Raw genomic sequence first — 24,587 nt, 5'->3', positions numbered from 1 at the left:
TATATATATATATATATATATATATATATATATATATATATATATATTTTTTTTTTTTTTTATACTTTGTCGCTGTCTCCCGCGTTTGCGAGGTAGTGCAAGGAAACAGACGAAAGAAATGGCCCAACCCCCCCCATACACATGTACATACACACGTCCACACACGGAAATATACATACCTACACAGCTTTCCATGGTTTACCCCGGACGCTTCACATGCCTTGATTCAATCCACTGACAGCACGTCAACCCCTGTATACCACATCGCTCCAATTCACTCTATTCCTTGCCCTCCTTTCACCCTCCTGCATGTTCAGGCCCCGATCACACAAAATCCTTTTCACTCCATCTTTCCACCTCCAATTTGGTCTCCCTCTTCTCCTCGTTCCCTCCACCTCTGACACATATATCCTCTTGGTCAATCTTTCCTCACTCATTCTCTCCATGTGCCCAAACCATTTCAAAACACCCTCTTCTGCTCTCTCAACCACGCTCTTTTTATTTCCACACATCTCTCTTACCCTTACGTTACTTACTCGATCAAACCACCTCACACCACACATTGTCCTCAAACATCTCATTTCCAGCACATCCATCCTCCTGCGCACAACTCTATCCATAGCCCACGCCTCGCAACCAAACAACATTGTTGGAACCACTATTCCTTCAAACATACCCATTTTTGCTTTCCGGGATAATGTTCTCGACTTCCACACATTTTTCAAGGCTTCCAAAATTTTCGCCCCCTCCCCCACCCTATGATCCACTTCCGCTTCCATGGTTCCATCCGCTGACAGATCCACTCCCAGATATCTAAAACACTTCACTTCCTCCAGTTTTTCACCATTCAAACTCACCTCCCAATTGACTTGACCCTCAACCCTACTGTACCTAATAACCTTGCTCTTATTCACATTTACTCTTAACTTTCTTCTTCCACACACTTTACCAAACTCCGTCACCAGCTTCTGCAGTTTCTCACATGAATCCGCCACCAGCGCTGTATCATCAGCGAACAACAACTGACTCACTTCCCAAGCTCTCTCATCCCCAACAGACTTCATACTTGCCCCTCTTTCCAAGACTCTTGCATTTACCTCCCTAACAACCCCATCCATAAACAAATTAAACAACCATGGAGACATCACACACCCCTGCCGCAAACCTACATTCACTGAGAACCAATCACTTTCCTCTCTTCCTACACGTACACATGCCTTACATCCTCGATAAAAACTTTTCACTGCTTCTAACAACTTGCCTCCCACACCATATATTCTTAATACCTTCCACAGAGCATCTCTATCAACTCTATCATATGCCTTCTCCAGATCCATAAATGCTACATACAAATATATATATATATATGTATATATATATATATATATATATATATATATATATATATATATATATATATATATGAAGTGAGAGGGCTAAGGAGTAGTGAAAGCTTTGTGGAATATGAAAGCTGGCAAGGCAGCAGGTTTGGGTGGTATTGCAGTGGAATCGATTAAAAAAAGGGGTGACTGTTGTTGACTGGTTGGTAAGGATATTTAATGTATGACTCATGGCGAGGTGCCTGAGGATTGGCAGAATGCATGCATAGTGCCACTGTATAAAGGCAAAGGGGATATAGGTGAGTGCTCATATTACAGAGGTATAAGTTTGGTGAGTATTCCCAGAAAATCATATGGGTGGGTATTGATTGAGAGGGTGAAGGCATGTACAGAGCATCAGATTGTGGAAGAGGAGTGTGGTTTCAGAAGTGGTAGAGGATGTGTGGATCAGGTGTTTGCTTTGAAGAATGTATGTGAGAAATACTTAGAAAAGCAAATGGATTTGTATGTTGCATTTATGGATCTGGAGAAGGCATATGACAGGGTTGATAAAGATGCTTTGTGGAAGGTATTAAGAATATATGGTGTGGGAGGGAAGTTGTTAGAAGCAGTGAAAAGTTTTATCAAGGATGTACGGCATGTGTACGAGTAGGAAGAGAGGAAAGTGATTGATTCTCAGTAAATGTCGGTTTGCGGCAGGGGTACGTGATGTCTCCATGGTTGTTTAATTTGTTTATGGATGGGGTTGTTAGGGAGGTGAATGCAAGAGTTTTGGAGAGGGGGCAAGTATGCAGTCTGTTGTGGATGAAAGAGCTTCGGAAGTGAGTCAGTTGTTGTTCGTTGATGATACTGCGCTGGTGGCTGATTTGAGTGAGAAACTGCAGAAGCTGGTGACTGAGTTTGGTCAAGTGTGTGAAAGAAGAAAGCTGAGAGTAAATGTGAATAACAGCAAGGTTATTAGGTACAGTAGTGTTGAGGGACAAGTTAATTGGGAGGTAAGTTTGAATGGAGAAAAACTGGAGGAAGTGAAGTGTTATAGATATCTGGGAGTGGATTTGGCAGCGGAAGGAACCATGGATGCGGAAGTGATTCACAGGTTGGGGGAGGGGGCAAAAGTTCTGGGAGCATTGAAAAATGTGTGGAATTTGAGAACGTTATCTCAGAAAGCAAAAAACTTATGTTTGAAGGAATAGCAGTTCCAACAATGTTATACAGTTGCCAGGCATGGGCTATTGATAAGAGTTGTGCGGAGGAGGGTGGTTGTGTTGGAAATGAGATGTTTGAGGACAATATGTGGTGTGAGGTGGTTTGATCGAGTAAGTAATGAAAGGGTAAGAGAAATGTCTGGTAATAAAAAGAGTGTGGTTCAGAGAGCAGAAGAGGGCGTTTTGAAATGGTCTGGTCACATGGAGAGAATGAGTGAGGAAAGACTGACAAAGAGAATATATGTGTCAGAGGTGGAGGGAACGAGAAGTGGGAGACAAAATTGGAGGTGGAAGGATGGAGTGAGAAAGATTTTGAGTGATTGGGGCCTGAACATGCAGGAGAGTGAAAGGCAGGCATGGAATAGAGTGAATTGGAACAATGTGGTATACCGGGGTTGACGAGCTGTCAATGGATTGAATCAGGGAATGTGAAGCGTCTGGGGTAAACCATGGAAAGTTGTGTGAGGCCTGGATGTGGAAAGGGAGGTGTGGTTTTGGTACATTATACATGACAGCTAGAGACTCAGTGTGAACAAATGTGGCCTTTGTTGTCTTTTCCTAGCACTACCTTGTGCGCATGCGGGGGAAAGGGGTTGTCATTTCATGTGTGGCTGGGTGGCAACGGGAATGAATAAAGGCAGCAAGTATGAATCATGTACATGTGTGTATATGTATATGTCTGTGTATGTTATATTTATTATATCTTGCTTTGTCGGTTTCCCGCATTTGCGAGGTAGCGCAAGGAAACAGATGAAAGAAATGGCCCAAACCCACCCCCATACACTTGTATATACATACACGTCCACACACGCAAATATACATACCTATACATCTCAATGTACACATATATATACACACACAGGCACATACATATATACCCATGCACACAATTCACACTGTCTTCCTTTATTCATTCCCATCGCCACCTCGCCACACATGAATACCATCCCCCTCCCCCCTCATGTGTGCGAGGTAGCGCTAGGAAAAGACAACAAAGGCCCCATTCGTTCACACTCAGTCTCTAGCAGTCATGCAATAATGCCCGAAACCACAGCTCCCTTTCCACATCCAGGCCCCACACAACTTTCCATGGTTTACCCCAGACGCTTCACATGCCCTGATTCAATCCATTGACAGCACGTCAACCCCGGTATACCACATCGATCCAATTCACTCTATTCCTTGCACGCCTTACACCCTCCTGCATGTTCAGGACCCGATCACTCAAAATCTTTTTCACTCCATCTTTCCACCTCCAATTTGGTCTCCCACTTCTCCTCGTTCCCTCCACCTCCGACACATATATCCTTTTGGTCAATCTTTCCTCACTCATTCTCTCCATGTGCCCAAACCATTTCAAAACACCCTCTTCTGCTCTCTCAACCACGCTCTTTTTATTTCCACACATCTCTCTTACCCCTACATTACTTACTCGATCAAACCACCTCACACCACATATTGTCCTTAAACATCTCATTTCCAGCACATCCACCCTCCTGCGCACAACTCTATCCATAGCCCACGCCTCGCAACCATACACCATTGTTGGAACCACTATTCCTTCAAACATACCCATTTTTGCTTTCCGAGATAATGTTCTCGACTTCCACACATTCTTCAAGGCTCCCAGGATTTTTGCCCCCTCCCCCACCCTATGATTCACTTCCGCTTCCATGGTTCCATCCGCTGCCAGATCCACTCCCAGATACCTAAACCCCTTTACTTCCTCCAGTTTTTCTCCATTCAAACTTACCTCCCAATTGACTTGACCCTCAACCCTACTGTACCTAATAACCTTGCTCTTATTCATATTTACTCTTAACTTTCTTCTTTCACACACTTGACCAAACTCAGTCACCAGCTTCTGCAGTTTCTCACATGAATCAGCCACCAGCGCTGTATCATCAGCCAACAACAACTGACTCACTTCCCAAGCTCTCTCATCCACAACAGACTTCATACTTGCCCCTCTCTCCAAAACTCTTGCATTCACCTCCCTAACAACCCCATCCATAAACAAATTAAACAACCATGGAGACATTACACACCCCTGCCGCAAACCTACATTCACTGAGAACCAATCACTTTCCTCTCTTCCTATAAGTACACATGCCTTACATCCTCGATAAAAACTTTTCACTGCTTCTAACAACTTGCCTCCCACACCATATATTCTTAATACCTTCCACAGAGCATCTCTATCAACTCTATCATATGCCTGTGTATGTATATATATGTATATGGTGAAATGTATAGGTATGTATATATGCGTGTGTGGATGTGTATGTATATACATGTGGATGTGGGTGGGTTGCGCCATTCTTTTGTCTGTTTCCTTGCGCTATCTCGCTAATGCGGGAGACAGTTACAAAGTATAATAAATAAATATGAATGATATAATATATATATATATATATATATATATATATATATATATATATATATATATATATATATATATATATATATGAAGTATGTGAGAAATACTTAGAAAAAGAGATGGATTTGTATGTAGCATTGATGGATCTGGAGAAGGCATATAATAGGGTTGATAGAGATACTTTGTGGAAGGTTTTTAGAGTATAAAGTATGGGAGGTAAGTTGCTAGAAGCAGTGAAAAGTTTTACGAAGTATGTAAGGCATGCGTACGAGTAGGAAGAGAGGAGAGTGATTGGTTCCCAGGAAATGCTGGTCTGTGGCAGAGGTGCATGATATCCCCATGGTTGTTCAATTTGTCTATGGATCGGGTGTTGAGGGAGGTAAATGCAAGAGTTTTGGAGAGAGGGGCAAGTATGCAGTCATTTGAGGAAGAGAGTGCCTGGGAAGTGAGTCAGTCATTGTTCACTGATAATACAGCTCTCGTGGCTGATTCACATGAGAAACTGCAGAAGTTGGTGACTGAGTTTGGAAAAGTGTGTGAAAGGAGAAAGTTGAGAGTATGAGCAAGGTTATTGGTTTCAGTAGGGTTGAGAGACAAATTAACTGGGATTTTAGTTTGAATGGAGAAAAATTGGAGGAAGTGAGGTGTTTTAGATATCTGGGAGTGGTCTTAACAGTGGATGGAACCATGGATTTGGAAGTGAGGCACAGGGTGGGGGAGGGGGCAAAGGTTTCAGAGCGATGAAGAACGTGTGGAAGGAGAGAACATTATCTCGGAGAGCAAAAATGGGTATGTTTGAAGGAATAGTAGTTCCAACAATGTTATATGGTTGTGAGGCATGGGCTATAGATAGGGTTCTTTGGATGAGGGTGGATATGTTGGAAATTAAATGTTTGAGGACAATGTGAGGTGTGAGGTGGTTTGATCGAATAAGTAATGTAAGGGTAAGAGAGATGTGTGGAAAAAAAAAGAGTATGCATGAGCAGAAGAAGGTGTGTTGAAATGGTTTGGACATATGGAGAGAATGAGTGAAGAAAGATTGATAAAGAGGAAATATGTGTCAGAGTTGGAGGGAACAAGGATAAGCGGGAGACCAAATTGGAGGTGGAAGGATGGAGTGAAAAAGATTTTGAGCGATCGGGGCCTGAGCTTACAGGAAGTGAGAGGTGATCAAGGAATAGAGTGAATTGGAACAATGTGGCATACTGGGGTCGAAGTGCTGTCAATGGACTGAACCAGGGCATATGAAGCATCTGGGGTATAACATGGAAAGGTCTGTAGGGCCTGGATGTGGATAGGGAGCTGTGGTTTCAGTGCATTACACATGACAGCTAGCGACTGAATGTGAACGAATGTGGCTTTTTTGTCTGTATTCCTAGTGCTACCTCACTGAAGCAGGGGACAGTAATGCTTTTATCCCATGTTGCAGGGTAGAGACAGGAATGGATGAAGGCAAGCAAGTATCTATATGTACATGTGTATGTATGTATGGTCTGTGTAGGCGTATGTATATGTATATATATGTGCGTATGTGGGCATTAATGTAAATATATATGTGTATATGGGCGGATAGGCCATTCTTCATCTGTTTCCTGGAGCTACCTTGCTTGCATGGGAACAGCGATTATGTATAATAAATAATAAATAAATAAATATTGACTGCTTGGTAAGGTTATGTAATGTATGTATGACTCATGTTGAGGTGCCTGAGATTGGTGGAATGCTTGCATAGCACCATTGTACAAAGGCAAAGGGGATAAAAGTGTGCTCAAATTACAGAGGTATAAGTTTCTTGAGTATTCCTGAGACATTATATGAGAAGGTATTGATTGAGAGGGTGAAGGCATGTAATAAGCATCAGATTGGGGAAGAGCAGGGATTTTTTTATTATTATTATTTTGCTTTGTCGCTGTTTCCCGTGTTTGCGAGGTAGCGCAAGGAAACAGACGAAAGAAATGGCCAAACCCACCCCCATACACATGTATATACACACACGCAAATATACATACCTATACATCTCCATTTACACATATATATACACACACAGACACATACATATATACCCATGCACACAATTCACACTGTCTGCCTTTATTCATTTCCATCGCCACCTCGCCACACATGGAATACCATCCCTCTCCCCCCTCATGTGTGCGAGGTAGCGCTAGGAAAAGACAACAAAGGCCCCATTCATTCACACACAGTCTCTAGCTGTCATGCAATAATGCCCGAAACCACAGCTCCCTTTCCACATCCAGGCCCCACACAACTTTCCATGGTTTACCCCAGACGCTTCACATGATCTGACTCAATCCACTGACAGCACGTCAATCCCGGTATACCACATCGATCCAATTCACTCTATTCCTTGCCCGCCTTTCACCCTCCTGCATGTTCAGGACCCAATCACTCAAAATCTTTTTCACTCCATCTTTCCACCTCCAATTTGGTCTTCTCCCACTTCTCCTCGTTCCCTCCAACTCCGACACATATATCCTCTTGGTCAATCTTTCCTCACTCATTCTCTCCATGTGCCCAAACCATTTCAAAACACCCTCTTCTGCTCTCTCAACCACGCTCTTTTATTTCCACACATCTCTCCTACCCTTACATTACTTTTACTCGATCAAACCACCTCACACCACATATTGTCCTCAAACATCTCATTTCCAGCACATCCACCCTCCTGCGCACAACTCTATCCATAGCCCACGCCTTGCAAACATACAATATTGTTGGAACCACTATTCCTTCAAACATACCCATTTTTGCTTTCCGAGATAATGCTCTTGACTTTACCATATTCTTCAAGGCTCCCAGGATTTTCACCCCCTCCCCCACCCTATGATTCACTTCTGCTTCCATGGTTCCATCCGCTGCAAGATCCACTCCCAGATATCTAAAACACTTTACTTCCTCCAGTTTTTCTCCATTCAAACTTACCTCCCAGTTGACTTGACCCTCAACCCTACTGTACCTAATAACCCTGCTCTTATTCACATTTACTCTTAACTTTCTTCTTTCACACACTTTACCAAACTCAGTCACCAACTTCTGCAGTTTCTCACATGAATCAGCCACCAGCACTGTATCATCAGCAAACAACAACTGACTCACTTCCCAAGCTCTCTCATCCACAACAGACTGCATACTTGCCCCTCTTTCCAAAACGCTTGAACTCACCTCCCAAACAATCCCATCCATAAACAAATCAAACAACCATGAAGACATCACATACCACTGCCGCAAACCTACATTCACTGAGAACCAATCACTTTCCTCTCTTCCTACACGTACACATGCCTTACATCCTCGATAAAAACTTTTCACCGCTTCTAACAACTTGCCTCCCACACCATATATTCTTGATACCTTCCACAGAGCATCTCTATCAACTCTATCATATGCCTTCTCCAGATCCATAAATGCTACATACAAATCCATTTGCTTTTCTAAGTATTTCTCACATACATTCTTCAAAGCAAACACCTGATCCACACATCCTCTACCATTTCTGAAACCACACTGCTCTTCCCCAATCTGATGCTCTGTACATGCCTTCACCCTCTCAATCAATACCCACCCATATAATTTACCAGGAATACTCAACAAACTTATACCTCAGTAATTTGAGCACTCACTCTTATCCCCTTTGCCTTTGTACAATGGCACTATGCACGCATTCCGCCAATCCTCAGGCACCTCACCATGAGTCATACATACATTAAATAACCTTACCAATAAGTCAATAATACAGTCACCCCCTTTTTTAATAAATTCCACTGTAATACCATCCAAACCTGCTGCCTTGCCAGCTTTCATCTTCCGCAAAGCTTTTACTACCTCTTCTCTGTTTACCAAAACATTTTCTCTAACCCTCTCACTTTGCACACTACCTCGACCAAAACACCCTATATCTGCCACTCTATCATCAAACACATTCAACAAACCTTCAAAATACTCACTCCATCTCCTTCTCACATCACCACTACTTGTTATCACCTCCCCATTTGCGCCCTTCACTGAAGTTCCCATTTGCTCCCTTGTTTACGCACTTTATTTACCTCCTTCCAGAACATCTTTTTATTCTCCCTAAAATTTAATGATATTCTCTCACCCCAACTCTCATTTGCCCTCTTTTTCACCTCTTGCACCTTTCTCTTGACCTCCTGTCTCTTTCTTTTATACATCTCCCACTCAATTGCATTTTTTCCCTGTAAAAATCGTCCAAATGCCTCTCTCTTCTCTTTCACTAATAATCTTACTTCTTCATCCCACCACTCACTACCCTTTCTAATCAACCCACCTCCCACCTTTCTCATGCCACAAGCATCTTTTGCGCAATCCATCACTGATTCCCTAAATACATCCCCTTCCTCCCCCACTCCCCTTACTTCCATTGTTCTCACCTTTTTCCATTCTGTACTCAGTCTCTCCTGGTACTTCCTGACACAAGTCTCCTTCCCAAGCTCACTTACTCTCACCACCCTCTTCACCGCAACATTCACTCTTCTTTTCTGAAAACCCATACAATACACCCTCCTGCATGTTCAGGCCCCGATCACTCAAAATCTTTTTCACTCCATCTTTTCACCTCCAATTTGGTCTTCCACTTCTCCTCGTTCCCCCCACCTCCGACACATATATCCTCTTGGTCAATCTTTCCTCACTCATTCTCTCCATGTGCCCAAACCATTTCAAAACACCCTCTTCTGCTCTCTCAGCCACGCTCTTTTTATTTCCACACATCTCTCTTACCCTTACGTTACTAACTCGATTAAACCACCTCACACCACACATTGTCCTCAAACATCTCATTTCCAGCACATCCACCCTCCTGTGCACAACTCTATCCATAGCCCACGCCTCGGAAGCATACAACATTGTTGGAACCACTATTCCTTCAAACATACCCATTTCTGCTTTCCGAGATAATGTTCTCGACTTCCACACATTCTTCAAGGCTCCCAGGATTTTCGCCCCCTCCCCCACTCTATGATTCACTTCCGCTTCCATGGTTCCATCCGCTGCCAGATCCACTCCCAGATATCTAAAACACTTTACTTCCTCCAGTTTTTCTCCATTCAAACTTACCTCCAAATTGACTTGCCCCTCAAAACCTACTATACCTAATATATATATATATATATATATATATATATATATATATATATATATATATATGGAGACATCACACACCCCTGCCGCAAACCTACATTCACTGAGAACCAATCACTTTCCTCTCTTCCTACACGTACACATGCCTTACATCCTCGATAAAAACTTTTCACTGCTTCTAACAACTTGCCTCCCACACCATATATTCTTAATACCTTCCACAGAGCATCTCTATCAACTCTATCATATGCCTTCTCCAGATCCATAAATGCTACATACAAATCCATTTGCTTTTCTAAGTATTTCTCACATACATTCTTCAAAGCAAACACCTGATCCACACATCCTCTACCATTTCTGAAACCACACTGCTCTTCCCCAATCTGATGCTCTGTACATGACTTCACCATCTCATTCAATACCCTCCCATATAATTTACCAGGAATACTCAACAAACTTATACCTCTGTAATTTGAGCACTCACTCTTATGCCCTTTGCCTTTGTACAATGGCACTATGCACGCATTCCGCCAATCCTCAGGCACCTCACCATGAGTCGATACATACATTAAATAACCTTACCAACCAGTCAATAATACAGTCACCCCCTTTTTTAATAAATTCCACTGCAATACCATCCAAACCTGCTGCCTTGAAGGCTTTCATCTTCCGCAAAGCTTTTACTACCTCCTCTCTGTTTACCAAATCATTTTCCCTAACCCTCTCACTTTGCACACCACCTCGACCAAAACACCCTATATCTGCCACTCTTTGTTTATGGATGGGGTTGTTAGGGAGGTGAATGCAAGAGTTTTGGAAAGAGGGGCAAGTATGAAGTCTGTTGGGGATGAGAGAGCTTGGGAAGTGAGTCAGTTGTTGTTCGCTGATGATACAGTGCTGGTGGCTGATTCATGTGAGAAACTGCTGAAGCTGGTGACTGAGTTTGGTAAAGTGTGTGAAAGAAGAAAGTTAAGAGTAAATGTGAATAAGAGCAAGGTTATTAGGTACAGTAGGGTTGAGGGTCAAGTCAATTGGGAGGTAAGTTTGAATGGAGAAAAACTGGAGGAAGTGAAGTGTTTTAGATATCTGGTAGTGGATCTGGCAGCGGATGGAACCATGGAAGCGGAAGTGGATCATAGGGTGGGGGAGGGGGCGAAAATCCTGGGAGCCTTGAAGAATGTGTGGAAGTCGAGAACATTATCTCGGAAAGCAAAATGGGTATGTTTGAAGGAATAGTGGTTCCAACAATGTTGTATGGTTGCGAGGCGTGGGCTATGGATAGAGTTGTGCACAGGAGGATGGATGTGCTGAAAATGAGATGTTTGAGGACAATGTGTGGTGTGAGGTGGTTTGATCGAGTAAGTAACGCAAGGGTATGAGAGATGTGTGGAAATAAAAAGAGCGTGGTTGAGAGAGCAGAAGAGGGTGCTTTGAAATGGTTTGGGCACATGGAGAGAATGAGTGAGGAAAGATTGACCAAGAGGATATATGTGTCGGAGGTGGAGGGAACGAGGAGAAGTGGGAGACCAAATTGGAGGTGGAAAGATGGAGTGAAAAAGATTTTGTTTGATCGGGGCCTGAACATGCAGGAGGGTGAAAGGAGGGCAAGGAATAGAGTGAATTGGATCGATGTGGTATACCGGGGTTGACGTGCTGTCAGTGGGTTGAATCAGGGCATGTGAAGCGTCTGGGGTAAACTATGGAAAGCTGTGTAGGTATGTATATTTGCGTGTGTGGACGTATGTATATACATGTGTATGGGGGTGGGTTGGGCCATTTCTTTCATCTGTTTCCTTGCGCTACCTCGCAAACGCGGGAGACAGCGAGAAAGCAAGAAAAAAAAAAAAAAAAAATATATATATATATATATATATATATATATATATATATATATATATATATATATATATATATATATATATATATATATATGTACAGAGCATCAGATTGGGGAAGAGCAGTGTGGGTTCAGAAGTGGTAGGGGATGTGTGGATCAGGTGTTTGCTTTGAAGAATGTATGTGAGTAATACTTAGAAAAGCAAATGGATTTGTATGTAGCATTTATGGATATGGAGAAGGCATATGATAGAGTTGACAGAGATGCTCTGTGGAAGGTATTAAGAATATATGGTGTGGGAGGCAAGTTGTTAGAAGCAGTGAAAAGTTTTTATCGAGGATGTAAGGAATGTGTACGAGTAGGAAGAGGAAAGTTTTTGATTTTACGTCAGCAAATCACACCTCTGCTAGAGGTCGCTTTCCCATGAGATACGATTTGCCGGTTCACGCCACCAGTTACTGTGCTTCCTTCGCGCCGTCCAGACGGTTTTTTGCAGCTGCGAGCTTGGCAGCCTTCTTCCCGTGATCCCTCTGGAGCGGAAAGGCTTTGCTACAGCCTGTGACCCAGTTTGGGGCTGGCTGCAACACCACCCGTGATCCGTTAAGGAGCGGGGAGAGAAGTGCGTTGTTGATGCACTTGTGGAGTTGACGACTCTCACACTGACCTGCACCGCCGCCTTGCTATCGCCGCCGCCATGTCAGATGTCCCGGGCGATTCTGAACGTGCCAGGCATGTGAGGAAAGGCTCCTTGCATAGGACTAGCTCCAGGAGCAGCCCTTCTCAGCGGGAGGCTCTTCAGGGCGGTAACAATAGGCCCCATGGTCACGTCACTGGTGATGGCGGTGATTCTGCTTCCCAGCACACACGTTCCTTGCCTTCTACCTCACGGGATGAGGCCTCTGCACCGCCCTGGAACATGGTGGTGGACGCTTTGGCTGCTTTACGTGGTGATGTGGAGAAATTGAAGGAGGAAAGGAACTTAGGCCCCAGTCGGGGGGGCTGATGACGCCGCGGCGGCCGCCGATGTAAACATTGGCCTTTCTAGCCAAGTGGTGCCTCCCTCGCGCTCGCCCACAGGTTTTTCGGGCATTACTCCAGCTGAGCATTACCTTTCCAGTGATGATTGTGTCTCTCGGAATGACGGTCGGCTTGACAGTGTTCTCCTGCGGTGCGCCAGGGCTTACGGTCCTGTGGATGAGGTGTCTGATGGCATTGACCAACATGTTGCCGATATGGTTAACCATGTATTTGCTCATGGCTTGCGAGAGGAGGAGTATAAGGAGATTTTGGAGGATGCTGCAGCCAAGAGGCCAGATAACTGTCGTGCCTTAGTGCCCGTGGACTGCAACTTGCAAGTTTTAGATGCACTGAAGCCTGATGCCAAGAAGGCAGACTTCCGTTTGAAGGATGTTGGGAAAGACATTATTACGGCTGCCACAATTTTGACTAAGTCACTCATAGTACTTGACAAGATCGCCCAGACTAGCCAACCAGATGTTGCCGAAGAAGTGGGCATGCTTAATGGTGCCCTGGCACTCCTGGGTCATGCTAATCACAAGAATAATCTGGCTCGCCAGTTCATCATCAAGCGCGAAATTAACCACAAGTATGCTTACCTCTGTTCAGACAAGGTGCCCATGACTCATCTTCTGTTTGGGGATGATGTCTCACTCTCGGCCAAGAACATTGAGGAGTCTGAAAAGTTAAGGAGTAAGATTGCTCCAAGGAAACCGCTCTCTACCTCGAAGTTTGGTCCTGGCAAATTTAGGGGCTCTTCTGGGAGATTGCCATACAGGGGTTTTATGGCCAGGTTTCATCCATATAGCCGACGCACGCATGGTCCCCAGAGTGAGCACCGGCAATCCTTCTCACAGCAGGGTCCTGAGACAAAAAACTCCCGAGGCCGGGGTCACAATCCCTGGCAGTAACTGAGGTGAATCATCTTTTTCAAGCTGGCGGACTTCACTATTTTGTACATGAGTGGCATGCTATTACCAGTGATCCAAATATTTTAGATATTGTTCAGCATTGCCATTTAGATGTTGATGTTGCTAACATTGGTCCTTTATTTGCTGAAGAAGTTGAGTATGTGTTTAATGTCAAGGAAAAGGAAATTGTTTGCCAGGAAATTGTACAGCTTTTGAGTCTGGGGGTTATCAAGGAGACCCAGAGACAGGAGGGGCAGATTCTTTCCCCTATTTTCTTAAGACGGAAAAAGGATGGTGGGTTTAGGATGATCCTTAACCTGGAAAAATTTAATAAACTTTTAGAGTACAAACACTTCAAGATGGAAAATTTTTAGCAGGTGGTTCGTCTTGTTAACAGCGGTGTCTTCATGGCCTCTGTCGATTTGCGGCACGCCTATCATTCTGTTAAGATAGCTGAGGAGCAACAACGCTTTCTGTGTTTCAAGTGGCAAGGAAAAATTTATCAATTCACGTGTCTCCCTAATGGGGTTGCGGATGGTCCCCGTCTGTTCACTAAATTAATGAAACCTGTTTTTGCTGTACTTAGAGAGAAGGGACATATCATCACGAGTTTCATTGATGATACTCTTATTTGTCACTGCACTTTTGATGGATGTTGTGAGAGTGTGCATGCCACTGTTGACTTGCTCAAGAAGTTAGGTTTCTGTACTAACGAAAGCAAATCTGTCTTGGTCTCCACTAAGTGCTTGGAGTATTTGGGGAACATTATAGATTCTGAGACTATGACAGTAACATTACCTGATCGTAGGGTACACAAGATACTACAATGCTGTGAGGAATTGTTACATAGTGACAGAGCCAAAATTCGGAATGTGGCCAGAGTTGTTGGGCTATTAATTGCAGCCGTTCCAGCAGCAGAGATGGGGAAACTGCATTACAGGTGGTTAGAATGTGCTAAGATTGCTGCGTTGAGTCGCAAAAGGTAACTTTGACAAGTGGATGGTGGTCACTCATGAGATGAGATTGGACTTGCTTTGGTGGGTATCTCACATTGCATTGCAAAACAGACAGATTTTTCGGAAGGGTACAGAACTGGATCTGTATACTGATGCATCAAATTTAGGTTGGGGTGGCCACCTCAATCAACAAAAAGTTAATGGGAGATGGTCATTATCAGAATCTGCCTTGCACATTAATGCAAAGGAACTCAAAGCCATCTCCCTGGTAGTGCGCTCATTTGCATCTCTTCTCAAAGGACGACATGTTTGGGTGTTTTGTGATAACACGACGGCGGTGATCTATGTCAATGAAATGGGCGGCACACGGTCCTCACTGTGTAATGACATTTGCTGTGACCTTTGGGAGTGGTGTGCGGTGAATATCTAGCTTACCTGCTCTCATGAACCGGGTAAAGTCAATCTCACGGCAGACGCTGCATCTCGGACATTCAATGACAGGCATGAGTGGAAATTGAATGAAGAACTCTTTAGGGCCCTCTCTGAAGTATTTGGGGTTCCAAGCATTGATCTCTTTGCTTCTAGACTGAATGCTCAAGTGACTCGTTTCTGCTCCTGGGAACCTGACCCAGATGCAGAACATTTTGATGCCTTTTCTATCTGCTGGTATCAGTTTGAATTACTCTACCTTTTCCCACCCTTTGCACTGATTGCCAGGTGCCTACAGAAAATTCGAGCGGAGTCAGCGAAGGGGTGGATGGTATTGCCTCTCTGGCCGTCCCAGCCCTGGATGGGGACTCTACTCACTTTGCTGGTCAAGGAACCACGGCTGATTCCGAGGGGGGTACACGTCTTGCGTCACCCATCGACGGAGGATGAACACCCCATTCTCCGACACACCCGACTGATGGCTTGCCTCTTATCCGGCAACGTCTGCGAGACAGGGGCATTTCTCAGGCAGGTACGGACATCATCCTTGCCTCCTGGAGACCTGCGACTGCGAGGCAGTATCAGCCATATATTAACAGGTGGTTACAGTTTTGTGGTAGCCGGAACATCGATCCCTTTGCTCCCACTGTAACTAATATTGTGAATTTTCTGTCTGTCACTTTCCACAGAGGTGTTAGTTATACTTCAATCAACACTGCCAGGGGTCCACTCTCCTCCCTGGGGATTACTGTGGATGGTTGCAGTGCAGGCAGCCATCCTCTTGTCATCAGGTTCTTAAAGGGAGTTTTTAACTTGCGGCCGTCTGTCCCTAGGTATACAAGAACTTGGGATGTTCAGCAGGTGCTACAGCATCTGCGTGCCATGGATCCTTTGTCCTCCCTCTCTTTAAAGGATTTAACACTGAAGCTTGTGATGTTGATGGCACTTACGCAGGCTGCCAGAATACAAACTTTGCATTGTTTGTTGCTGAAGAATATTAGTTTTGGGCAGGCTTCTGTTTGTGTTTGGTTAGGGGAAACTATTAAACAGTGCAGGCCAAAGTTCAATGTGCGGTTTGTGACCTTTAAAGCATATTCTACTGACATTAGATTGTGTGTGTGTGTGAAACTCTGAAAATGTATATTGCTAGGACAGGGGAGATCAGAAATTCTGCACATCAGGAGAATGGGAAGTTACTCCTAAGTTTTATCAAGCCCCACAAGCATGCAACGAGGGACACTGTTGCAAGGTGGATTCGAACAGTGCTTTCTCTGTCGGGCATAGACTCCAGCCAGTATTCAGCAGACAGTGTTCGGCCTGCAGCTGCATCGAAAGCCAAAGCCATGGCTCTACCGATATGACACATCATGGCAAGGGTTGGGTGGTCCAGGGCTGCCACTTTTGCCAAGTTTTATGACGAGGAGATTGTCCGAAGTCCCGACCCTTTCCAAGATGCTGTCCTTCAATAGTCTGTTCATTTTGTTTGCATAGGAGATGTTGTCTCTTGTCACCTGGTCCATGGCTATGTAAATTTCTTACCATATTGCAGTTGGTTACTGCTTGTATCATTTCTCCTCTCTACATGTCTACAGTACGACACCCACATGGCTTCAAAACCTCATGGGAAAGCGACCTCTAGCAGAGGTGTGATTTGCTGACGTAAAATTAATGAAGTACATGAGACTTACCGTAGGTCAGTTGAAATGTGCTTCGAATTTTATGAAGCAAATCACCTCTGCTTCTTAGAAGGGAGCTTTCACATGCCCACCTCTCCCACCCTACGCTCTGTAGCGTCTTGTGGCTTACATATTTCTAGCAGTGCGAAATGTTCAGTTACTTTCATGTGGTTGGTCGTACTCTTTAAAGTCTGGTGGCGTGAAGTGGCAAAGCGTATCTCATGTGAAAGCTCCCTTCTAGCAGAGGTGATTTGCTTCAAAAAATTCGAAGCACATTTCAACTGACCTACGGTAAGTCTCATGTACTTCATTAATTCTCAGTGAATGTCGGTTTGCGGCAGGGGGGCATGATGTCTCTATGGTTATTTAATTTGTTTATGGATGGGGTTGTTAGGGAGGTGAATGCAAGAGTTTTGGAAAGAGGGGCAAGTATGCAGACTGTCGTGGATGAGAGAGCTTGGGAAGTGAGTCAGTTGTTTGCTGATGATACAGCGTTGGTGGTTGATTCGGGTGAGAAACCGCAGAAGCTGGTGACTGAGTTTGGTAAAGTGTGTGAAAAAAGAAAGCTGAGAGTAAATGTGAATAAGACCAAGGTTATTAGGTACAGTAGGGTTGATGGACAAATCAATTGGGAGGTAAGTTTGACTGGAGAAAAACTGGAGGAAGTGAAGCGTTTTAGATATCTGGGGGTGGATTTGGCAGCGGATGGAACCATGAAAGCATAAGTGAATCATACGGTGGGGGAGGCGCGAAAGTTCTGGGAGTGTTGAAGAATGTGTGGAAGTCAAGAACGTTATCTCGGAAAGCAAAAATGGGTATGTTTGAAGGAATAGTGGTTCCAACAATTTTATATGGTTGCGAGGCGTGGGCTATAGACAGAGTTGTGCGGAGGAGGGTGGATGTGTTGGAAATGAGATGTTTGAGGACATTACGTGATTTGAGGTGGTTCGATCAAGTAATGAAAGGGTAAGAGAGAAGAGTGTGGTTGAGAGAGCAGAAGAGGGTGTTTTGAAATGGTTTGGTCTCATGGAGAGAATGAGTGAGGAAAGATTGACAAAGAGGATATATGTGTCAGAGGTGGAGGGATTGAGAAGTGGCAGACCAAATTGGAGGTGGAAAAAATGGAGTGAAAAAGATTCTTAGTGATCGGGGCCAGAACATGCAGGAGGGTGAAAGGCGTGCAAGGGATAGAGTGAATTGGAACAATTTGGTATACCGGGGTTGACGTGCTGTCAATGGATTGAACCATGGCATGTGAAGCATCTGGGGTAAACCATGGAAAGTTTTGTGGGGCCTGGATGTGGAAAGGGAGCTGTGGTTTTGGTGCATTATACATGACAGCTAGAGACTGAGTGTGAATGAATGTGGCCTTTCTTGTCTTTTCCTAGTGCTACCTAGCGCACATGCGGGGGAAGGGGGTTGTCATTTCATGTGTGGCGGGGTGGCGACAGTATGAATATTGTACATGAGTATATATGTATATGTCTGTGTGTGTGTATATATATGTATACGTTGAGACGTATAGGTATGTATATGTGCGTGTGTGGACGAGTATGTATATACATGTGTATGTGGGTGGGTTGGGCCAATGTTTCATCTGTTTCCTTGCGCTACCTTGTTAATGCGGGAGACAGCGACAAAGTATAATGAATATAAAAAAGATATTCATTGTACTTAGTCGATGTCTCCCGCGTTAGTGAGGTATCGCAAGGAAACAGACGAAAGAATGGCTCAAGCCACCCACAAACACATGTATATACATAAATGCCCACACACGCAGATATACATCCATACATTTCAACGTATACATACAAATGCATACACAGACATATGTACATATTCATATTTGCTGCCTTCATCCATTCCCGTTGCCACCCAGCCACACATGAAATGACATCCCCATGCCCCCCGCGCAAACACGAGCTAGCAGTAGGAAAAGACAACAAAGGCCACATTCGTTCACACTCAGTCTCTAGCTGTCATGTGTAATGCACAGAAACCACAGCTTCCTTTCCACATCCCAAATCAGCCACCAGCGCTGTATCATCAGCGAACAACAACTGACTCACTGCCCAAGCCCTCTCATCCACAACAGACTGCATACCTGCCCCTCTCTCCAAAACCTCCCTAACAACCCAATCCATAAACAAATTATACAATCATGGAAATATCACACACCCCTGCCACAAACCGACATTCACTGAGAACCAATCACTATCCTCTCTTCCTACCCTTACACATGCCTTATATCCTTGATAAAAACTTTTCACTACTTCTAGCAACTTACCTCCCACACCATATACTTTCCATACCTTCCCTAGAGCATCTCTATCAACTATCATATGCCTTCTCCATATCTATAAATGCTACATATAAATCCATCTGTTTTTCTCAGTATTTCACACATACATTCTTCAAAGCAAACACCTAATCCACACATCCTCTACCACTTCTGAAACCAATCTGATATATTACTCTTTTTTTTGTGCACTGGATGGAGGTCAAAGAAATCAACATCACAAAGAAAGTATTATGTCCTAAAGTGTAAACCAGGTTAAAATTATATATATCCTGAAGTGGGCAAGAAATGCTACTGGTACAAAAAAATATTTCTTCAGATAGCTGTTTCATTTATATTAGGACTGCTCAAAATTTCTTAAACATTGCTAAATGACACAGCATATTTCTAATAAGACAGCAATGACAAGCAATCATGCTGGTAACTATTACCAACCTGCAACTCATGAATCTGAACATGACGATTTGAAAGGGCAGTGCGAACAGCAGAAACAGTGCTCTGGGGTAAGTCAGGTGCCACTCCTTGTTCTGAGTCTCGTACAATTCTGTTGATCAAACAAATAAGTACTGAGTTTGAAATTTTCCAAGAACACATAAATGTATATCAATATGAAAGAAACACTACAAATAGAAAACCTGAATGGTACAGGACAATGAAGAGTGGTGTGACGACATGCCATCATTCAGTATTCTTATACATGATGCAAAGGTAATCCAAATTAGAATATAAGCCATCTAAATATCTTTAACACCTCACTTTTCCTTTTGTGGATTTCAATGTATATTCATATCACCAAGACAAGAGCTGAAATCAATCTGTATTTTACTTATCTGAAGTTACTTTTGTTTTTCTACTTTCTTTATTAAAAATCTATTCTTTATTTTGTTACAAAATGCTATGGTAAAGGCCTACAAAACAGGGTTTATTCTCTTTCCTTGCAAAAAAGTTTCATTTATGTTACTATAGCAAACTAAAGATTCAATCTGTGTTCTTTTATTTTAAACAATACATGGTCCTCTTCTTTTAAGTACATGTTGTTAATCATATTTTTCTACAAGTGAGTGTCTTTCACTTTCATAATCCTAATTATGCATGATGTCAGGCTGATTAATCTATACTGAAAATATCCCAGATCCTCACTCATGTCCTGGTCATATATAAACCATTTTGAGTATGTGTGTTTTGTCTCATACACATGATAAATGAAATTGCTATTGTCACCTTTGACATTTTAATCAAAATAAGAGTTACTGGATGCAGAAAGGGAGCTGTGGTTTTGGTGCATTACACATGACAGCTAGGGACTGAGAGTGAACGAATGTGGCCTTTGTTGTTGTTTCCTGGCGCTACCTCGTGCACATGTGGGGGGAGGGGGGGTGTCATTTCATGTGTGGCGGGATGGCGGGAGGAATGGATGAAGGCAGCATGTATGAATATGTACATGTGTATATATGTATATTCTGTGTATGTATATGTATGTATACGTTGAAATGTATAGGTATGTATATGTGTGTGTGTGGGCGTTTATGTATATACATGTGTATATGGGTGGGTTGGGCCATTCTTTCATCTGTTTCCTTGTGCTACCTCGCTAATGCGAGAGACAGCGTCAAAGTATAATATAAATATAAAATAAGAGTTACTGGGATTCCACCTGGTCCTGGTTCTGCTTTCTCTTCAAATCATCTAATCTCTGTAATTTTGTCAATTTCTACTATTTCAATATTAGTAATGGCATGCTCATAATTACAGGCTGATCCTAGTTAATGATGAGGTTGCATAAATGAAAAGTGAGTTTCAATGCAAAATTACTTTAACCCTTTCTCTGTGAGTTCTTTTTGAAAAGTTAACTGCCCTATGAAAAAAATTCCAAGAAAAGTTTCCCATACAAAGTATATAATATATTGAGGAGAATACCCAAAAAAGTAGTACACAACCTTCTATTCTGTTTAGCAAAGGTGGAAGAGGGTGTTGAATTTATGAAGGGCAGACTCACATGGTGGCAAAGATATATGATGATTATGGTTTTTTTCTAAGTGTGATTTCACTGTACATGCACCAAAACAAAACTCACTGTATGATTTTTTGAAAGGTACAATATCATACATTCCATTCATATCACTGAGTCATTTGACATACTTTCTACATTTCATACACATTACTTATGTTTTATACATCAATTACACAGATGGCATTATATACATGAATAAATGAAATAATAACCCTGTTTCACTAATCAATTTATTGATAAATACCCTAAAACCCTTTCTAACTGTGTCCTGGTGTTATCTAGGGCCCCCTTCCTGAACCTTCTGCAGTACACGACTGTGTCACAGCAGCAAAGAGAGGATGGACTCCTTCTAAGCAAGAAGTTTGCTGATGAAACTGCACAATGCTTCATCAAATGATATTGATACACATATGCCAAAGGTGACTTCGCTTAAGTGTATCCTCAATCACGTGGAGTCTAGTAAAAAAAAAAATTTTTATTTCATAATCTATTTAATATACTTGATTGCCATTTCCCACATCACAGATATCACCAGGAAACAGACAAAGAAAGGCCTATCCAATCATATACACATATATATACATAAAAGCTCATACACGGAGCATTACACATGACAGCTAGAGACTGAGTGTGAAGAATGCAGCCTTTGTTGTCTTTTCTTAGCACTACCTTGTGCGCGCACTGGGGAGTGGGATGCTGTTTCATGTGTGGCGGAGTGGTGACGAGAATGGATGAAGGCAGCAAATATGAATATATACATATGGAAATATGTATATGTCTGTGTATGTATACGTTGAAATAAAATAGGTATGCATATGTGCGTGTGTGGGCATTCCTGTATGTGCATGTGTATGTGGATGGGTTGGGCCATTCTTTCATCTGTTTCCTTGCACTACCTCACTAATGTGGGAGACAGCAACCATGGAAGCGGAACTAAAACATAGGGTGGGGGAGGGGGCGAAAATCCTGGGAACCTTGAAGAATGTGTGGAAGTCGAGAACATTATCTCGGAAAGCAAAAATGGCTATGTTCGAAGGAATAGTGGTTCCAACAATGTTGTATGGTTGCGAGGCGTGGGCTATGGATAGAGTTGTGCGCAGGAGGGTGGATGTGCTGGAAAAGAGATGTTTGAGGACAATATGTGTTGTGAGGTGGTTTGATCGAGTAAGTAATGTAAGGGTAAGAGAGATGTGTGGAAATAAAAAGAGCGTGGTTGAGAGAGCGGAAGAGGGTGTTTTGAAATGGTATGGGTACATGGAGAGAATGAGTGAGGAAAGATTGACCAAGAGGATATATGTGTCAGAGGTGGAGGGAACGAGGAGAAGTGGGAGACCAAATTGGAGGTGGAAAGATGGAGTGAAAAAGATTTTGAGTGATCGGGGCCTGAACATGCAGGAGGGTGAAAGGCGGGCAAGGAATAGAGTGAATTGGATCGATGTGGTATACCGGGGTCGACGTGCTGTCAATGGATTGAATCATGGCATGTGAAGCGTCTGGGGTAAACCATGGAAAGTTCTGTGGGGCCTGGATGTGGAAAGGGAGTTGTGGTTTCGGGCATTATTGCATGACAGCTGGAGACTGAGTGTGAGCGAATGGGGCCTTTGTTGTCTTTTTCTGGCGCTGCCTCTTGCACATGAGGGGGGAGGGGGATGTTATTCCGTGTGTGGCGGGGTGGCGATGGGGGTGAGTAGGGGCAGACAGTGTGAATTGTGTGCATGTGTGTATATGTGTGTGTCTGTGTGTGTGTATATATGTGTGTACCTTGGGATGTGTGGGTGTGTATGTTTGCGTGTGTGGACGTGTGTGTGTGTGCATGTGTGTGGGGGTGGGTTGGGCCATTTCTTTCGTCTGCTTCCTTGCGCTACCTCGCAGGCGCGGGAGACAGCGACAAAGCAAAATAAATATATATATATATATATATATATATATATATATATATATATATATATATATATATATATATTTTTTTTTTTCAAACTATTCGCCATTTCCCGTGTTAGCGAGGTAGCGTTAAGAACAGAGGACTGGGCCTTTGAGGGAACATCCTCACCTGGCCCCCTTCTCTGGATGGTATATGCAGTGGAATTTATTAAAAAGGGGGGTGACTGTGCTGTTCACTGGTTGGTGACGATATTCAGTGTATGTATGGTTCATGGTGGAGTGCCGTAGGATTGGTGGAATGCATGCATAGTGCCACTGTACAAAGGCAAAGGGGATAAAGGTGAGTGCTCAAATTACAGAGGTATAAGTCTGTTGAGTATTCCTGGGAAATTGTATGGGAGGGTAATGATTGAGAGGGTCAAGGCATGTACAGAGCGTCAGATTGGGGAAGAGCAGTGTGGTTTCAGAAGCAGTAGAGCATATGTGCATCAGATGTTTGCTTTGAAGAATGTATGTGAGAAATACTTAGAAAAACAAATGGATTTCTATGTAGCATTTATGAATCTGGAGAAAGCATATGCTAGAGTGGATAGAGATGCACTGTGTAAGGTAATAAGAGTATATAGTGTGGAAGGCAAGTCGCTGGAAGCAGTGAAAAGTTTTTATAAAGGATGTAAGGCATGTGAATGAGTAGGAAGAGATGAAAGTGACTGGTTCGCAGTGAATGTTGGTATGCGGCAGGGGTGCGTGATGTCTTCATGGTTGTTTAATTTGTTTATGGATGGGGTTGGTAAGGAGGTGAATGCAAGAGTTTTGGAAAGAGGGGCAAGTATGCAGTCTGTTGTGGATGAGAGAGCTTGGGAAGTGAGTCAATTGTTCACTGATGATACAGCGCTGGTGGCTGATTCGGGTGAGAAACTGCAGAAGCTGGTGACTGAGTTTAAGTGTGTGAAAGAAGAAAGCTGAGAGTATATGTGAATAAGAGCAAAGTTATTAGGTACAGTACAGGTGAGGGACAAGTCAATTGAGAGGTAAGTTTGAATGGAGAAAAACTAGAGGTAGTGAAGTGTTTTAGATATCTGGGAGTGGATTTGGAAATGGATGGAACCATGGAAGTGAAAGTGAGTCACAGGGTGGGGGAGGGGGCAAAGGTTATGGGAGTGTTGAAGAATGTGTGGAAGGCAAGAACATTATCTCGGAAAGCAAAAATGGGCATGCTTGAAAGAACATTAGTTCCAACAATTTTAATGGTTGCGAGGTGTGGGCTATAGATAGGGTTGTTTGGAGGAGGGTGGATGTGTTAGAAATAAGTTGTTTGAGGCCCAAACCACCCACATACACATGTATATACATACACGTCCACACACGCACATATACATACCTATATATCTCAACGTATACATATATATTTACACACTCAGACACATACATATATACACATGTACATAATTCATAGTCTGCCCTTATTCAATTCCATCGCCACCTTGCCACACATGAAATGATAGCCCCCTCCCCCTCATGTGCACG

The 24,587-nt window shown here is 43.2% G+C and overlaps 2 protein-coding genes across 2 annotated transcripts in view; one reads left to right on the top strand and one right to left on the bottom strand.

Moving 5' to 3' along the window:
• Positions 1-24,587, bottom strand: part of LOC139767160 (uncharacterized) — a 1,522,454-nt gene that overhangs the window by 932,221 nt on the left and 565,646 nt on the right. The window contains 1 exon segment of the mRNA XM_071696189.1: positions 19,604-19,712. Within this exon segment, the coding sequence (XP_071552290.1) occupies positions 19,604-19,712 (109 nt within the window).
• Positions 12,482-13,808, top strand: LOC139767203 (uncharacterized). Its single transcript, XM_071696319.1, has one exon. It carries the CDS (start codon positions 13,113-13,115, stop codon positions 13,806-13,808), a length of 696 nt encoding a protein of 231 aa, XP_071552420.1. The 5' UTR covers positions 12,482-13,112.

The sequence above is a fragment of the Panulirus ornatus genome, chromosome 59, assembly GCF_036320965.1.
Source record: "Panulirus ornatus isolate Po-2019 chromosome 59, ASM3632096v1, whole genome shotgun sequence".
NCBI classification, from domain to species: domain Eukaryota; kingdom Metazoa; phylum Arthropoda; class Malacostraca; order Decapoda; family Palinuridae; genus Panulirus; species Panulirus ornatus.
The sequence above is the reverse complement of the archived record's forward strand: the minus strand, read 5'-3'. Positions and strand labels throughout refer to the sequence as shown.

Coding starts and splice junctions, on each gene's coding strand:
- LOC139767203 (XM_071696319.1), top strand. CDS start 13,113: ATGGTTAACCATGTATTTGCTCATGGCTTGCGAGAGGAGGAGTATAAG.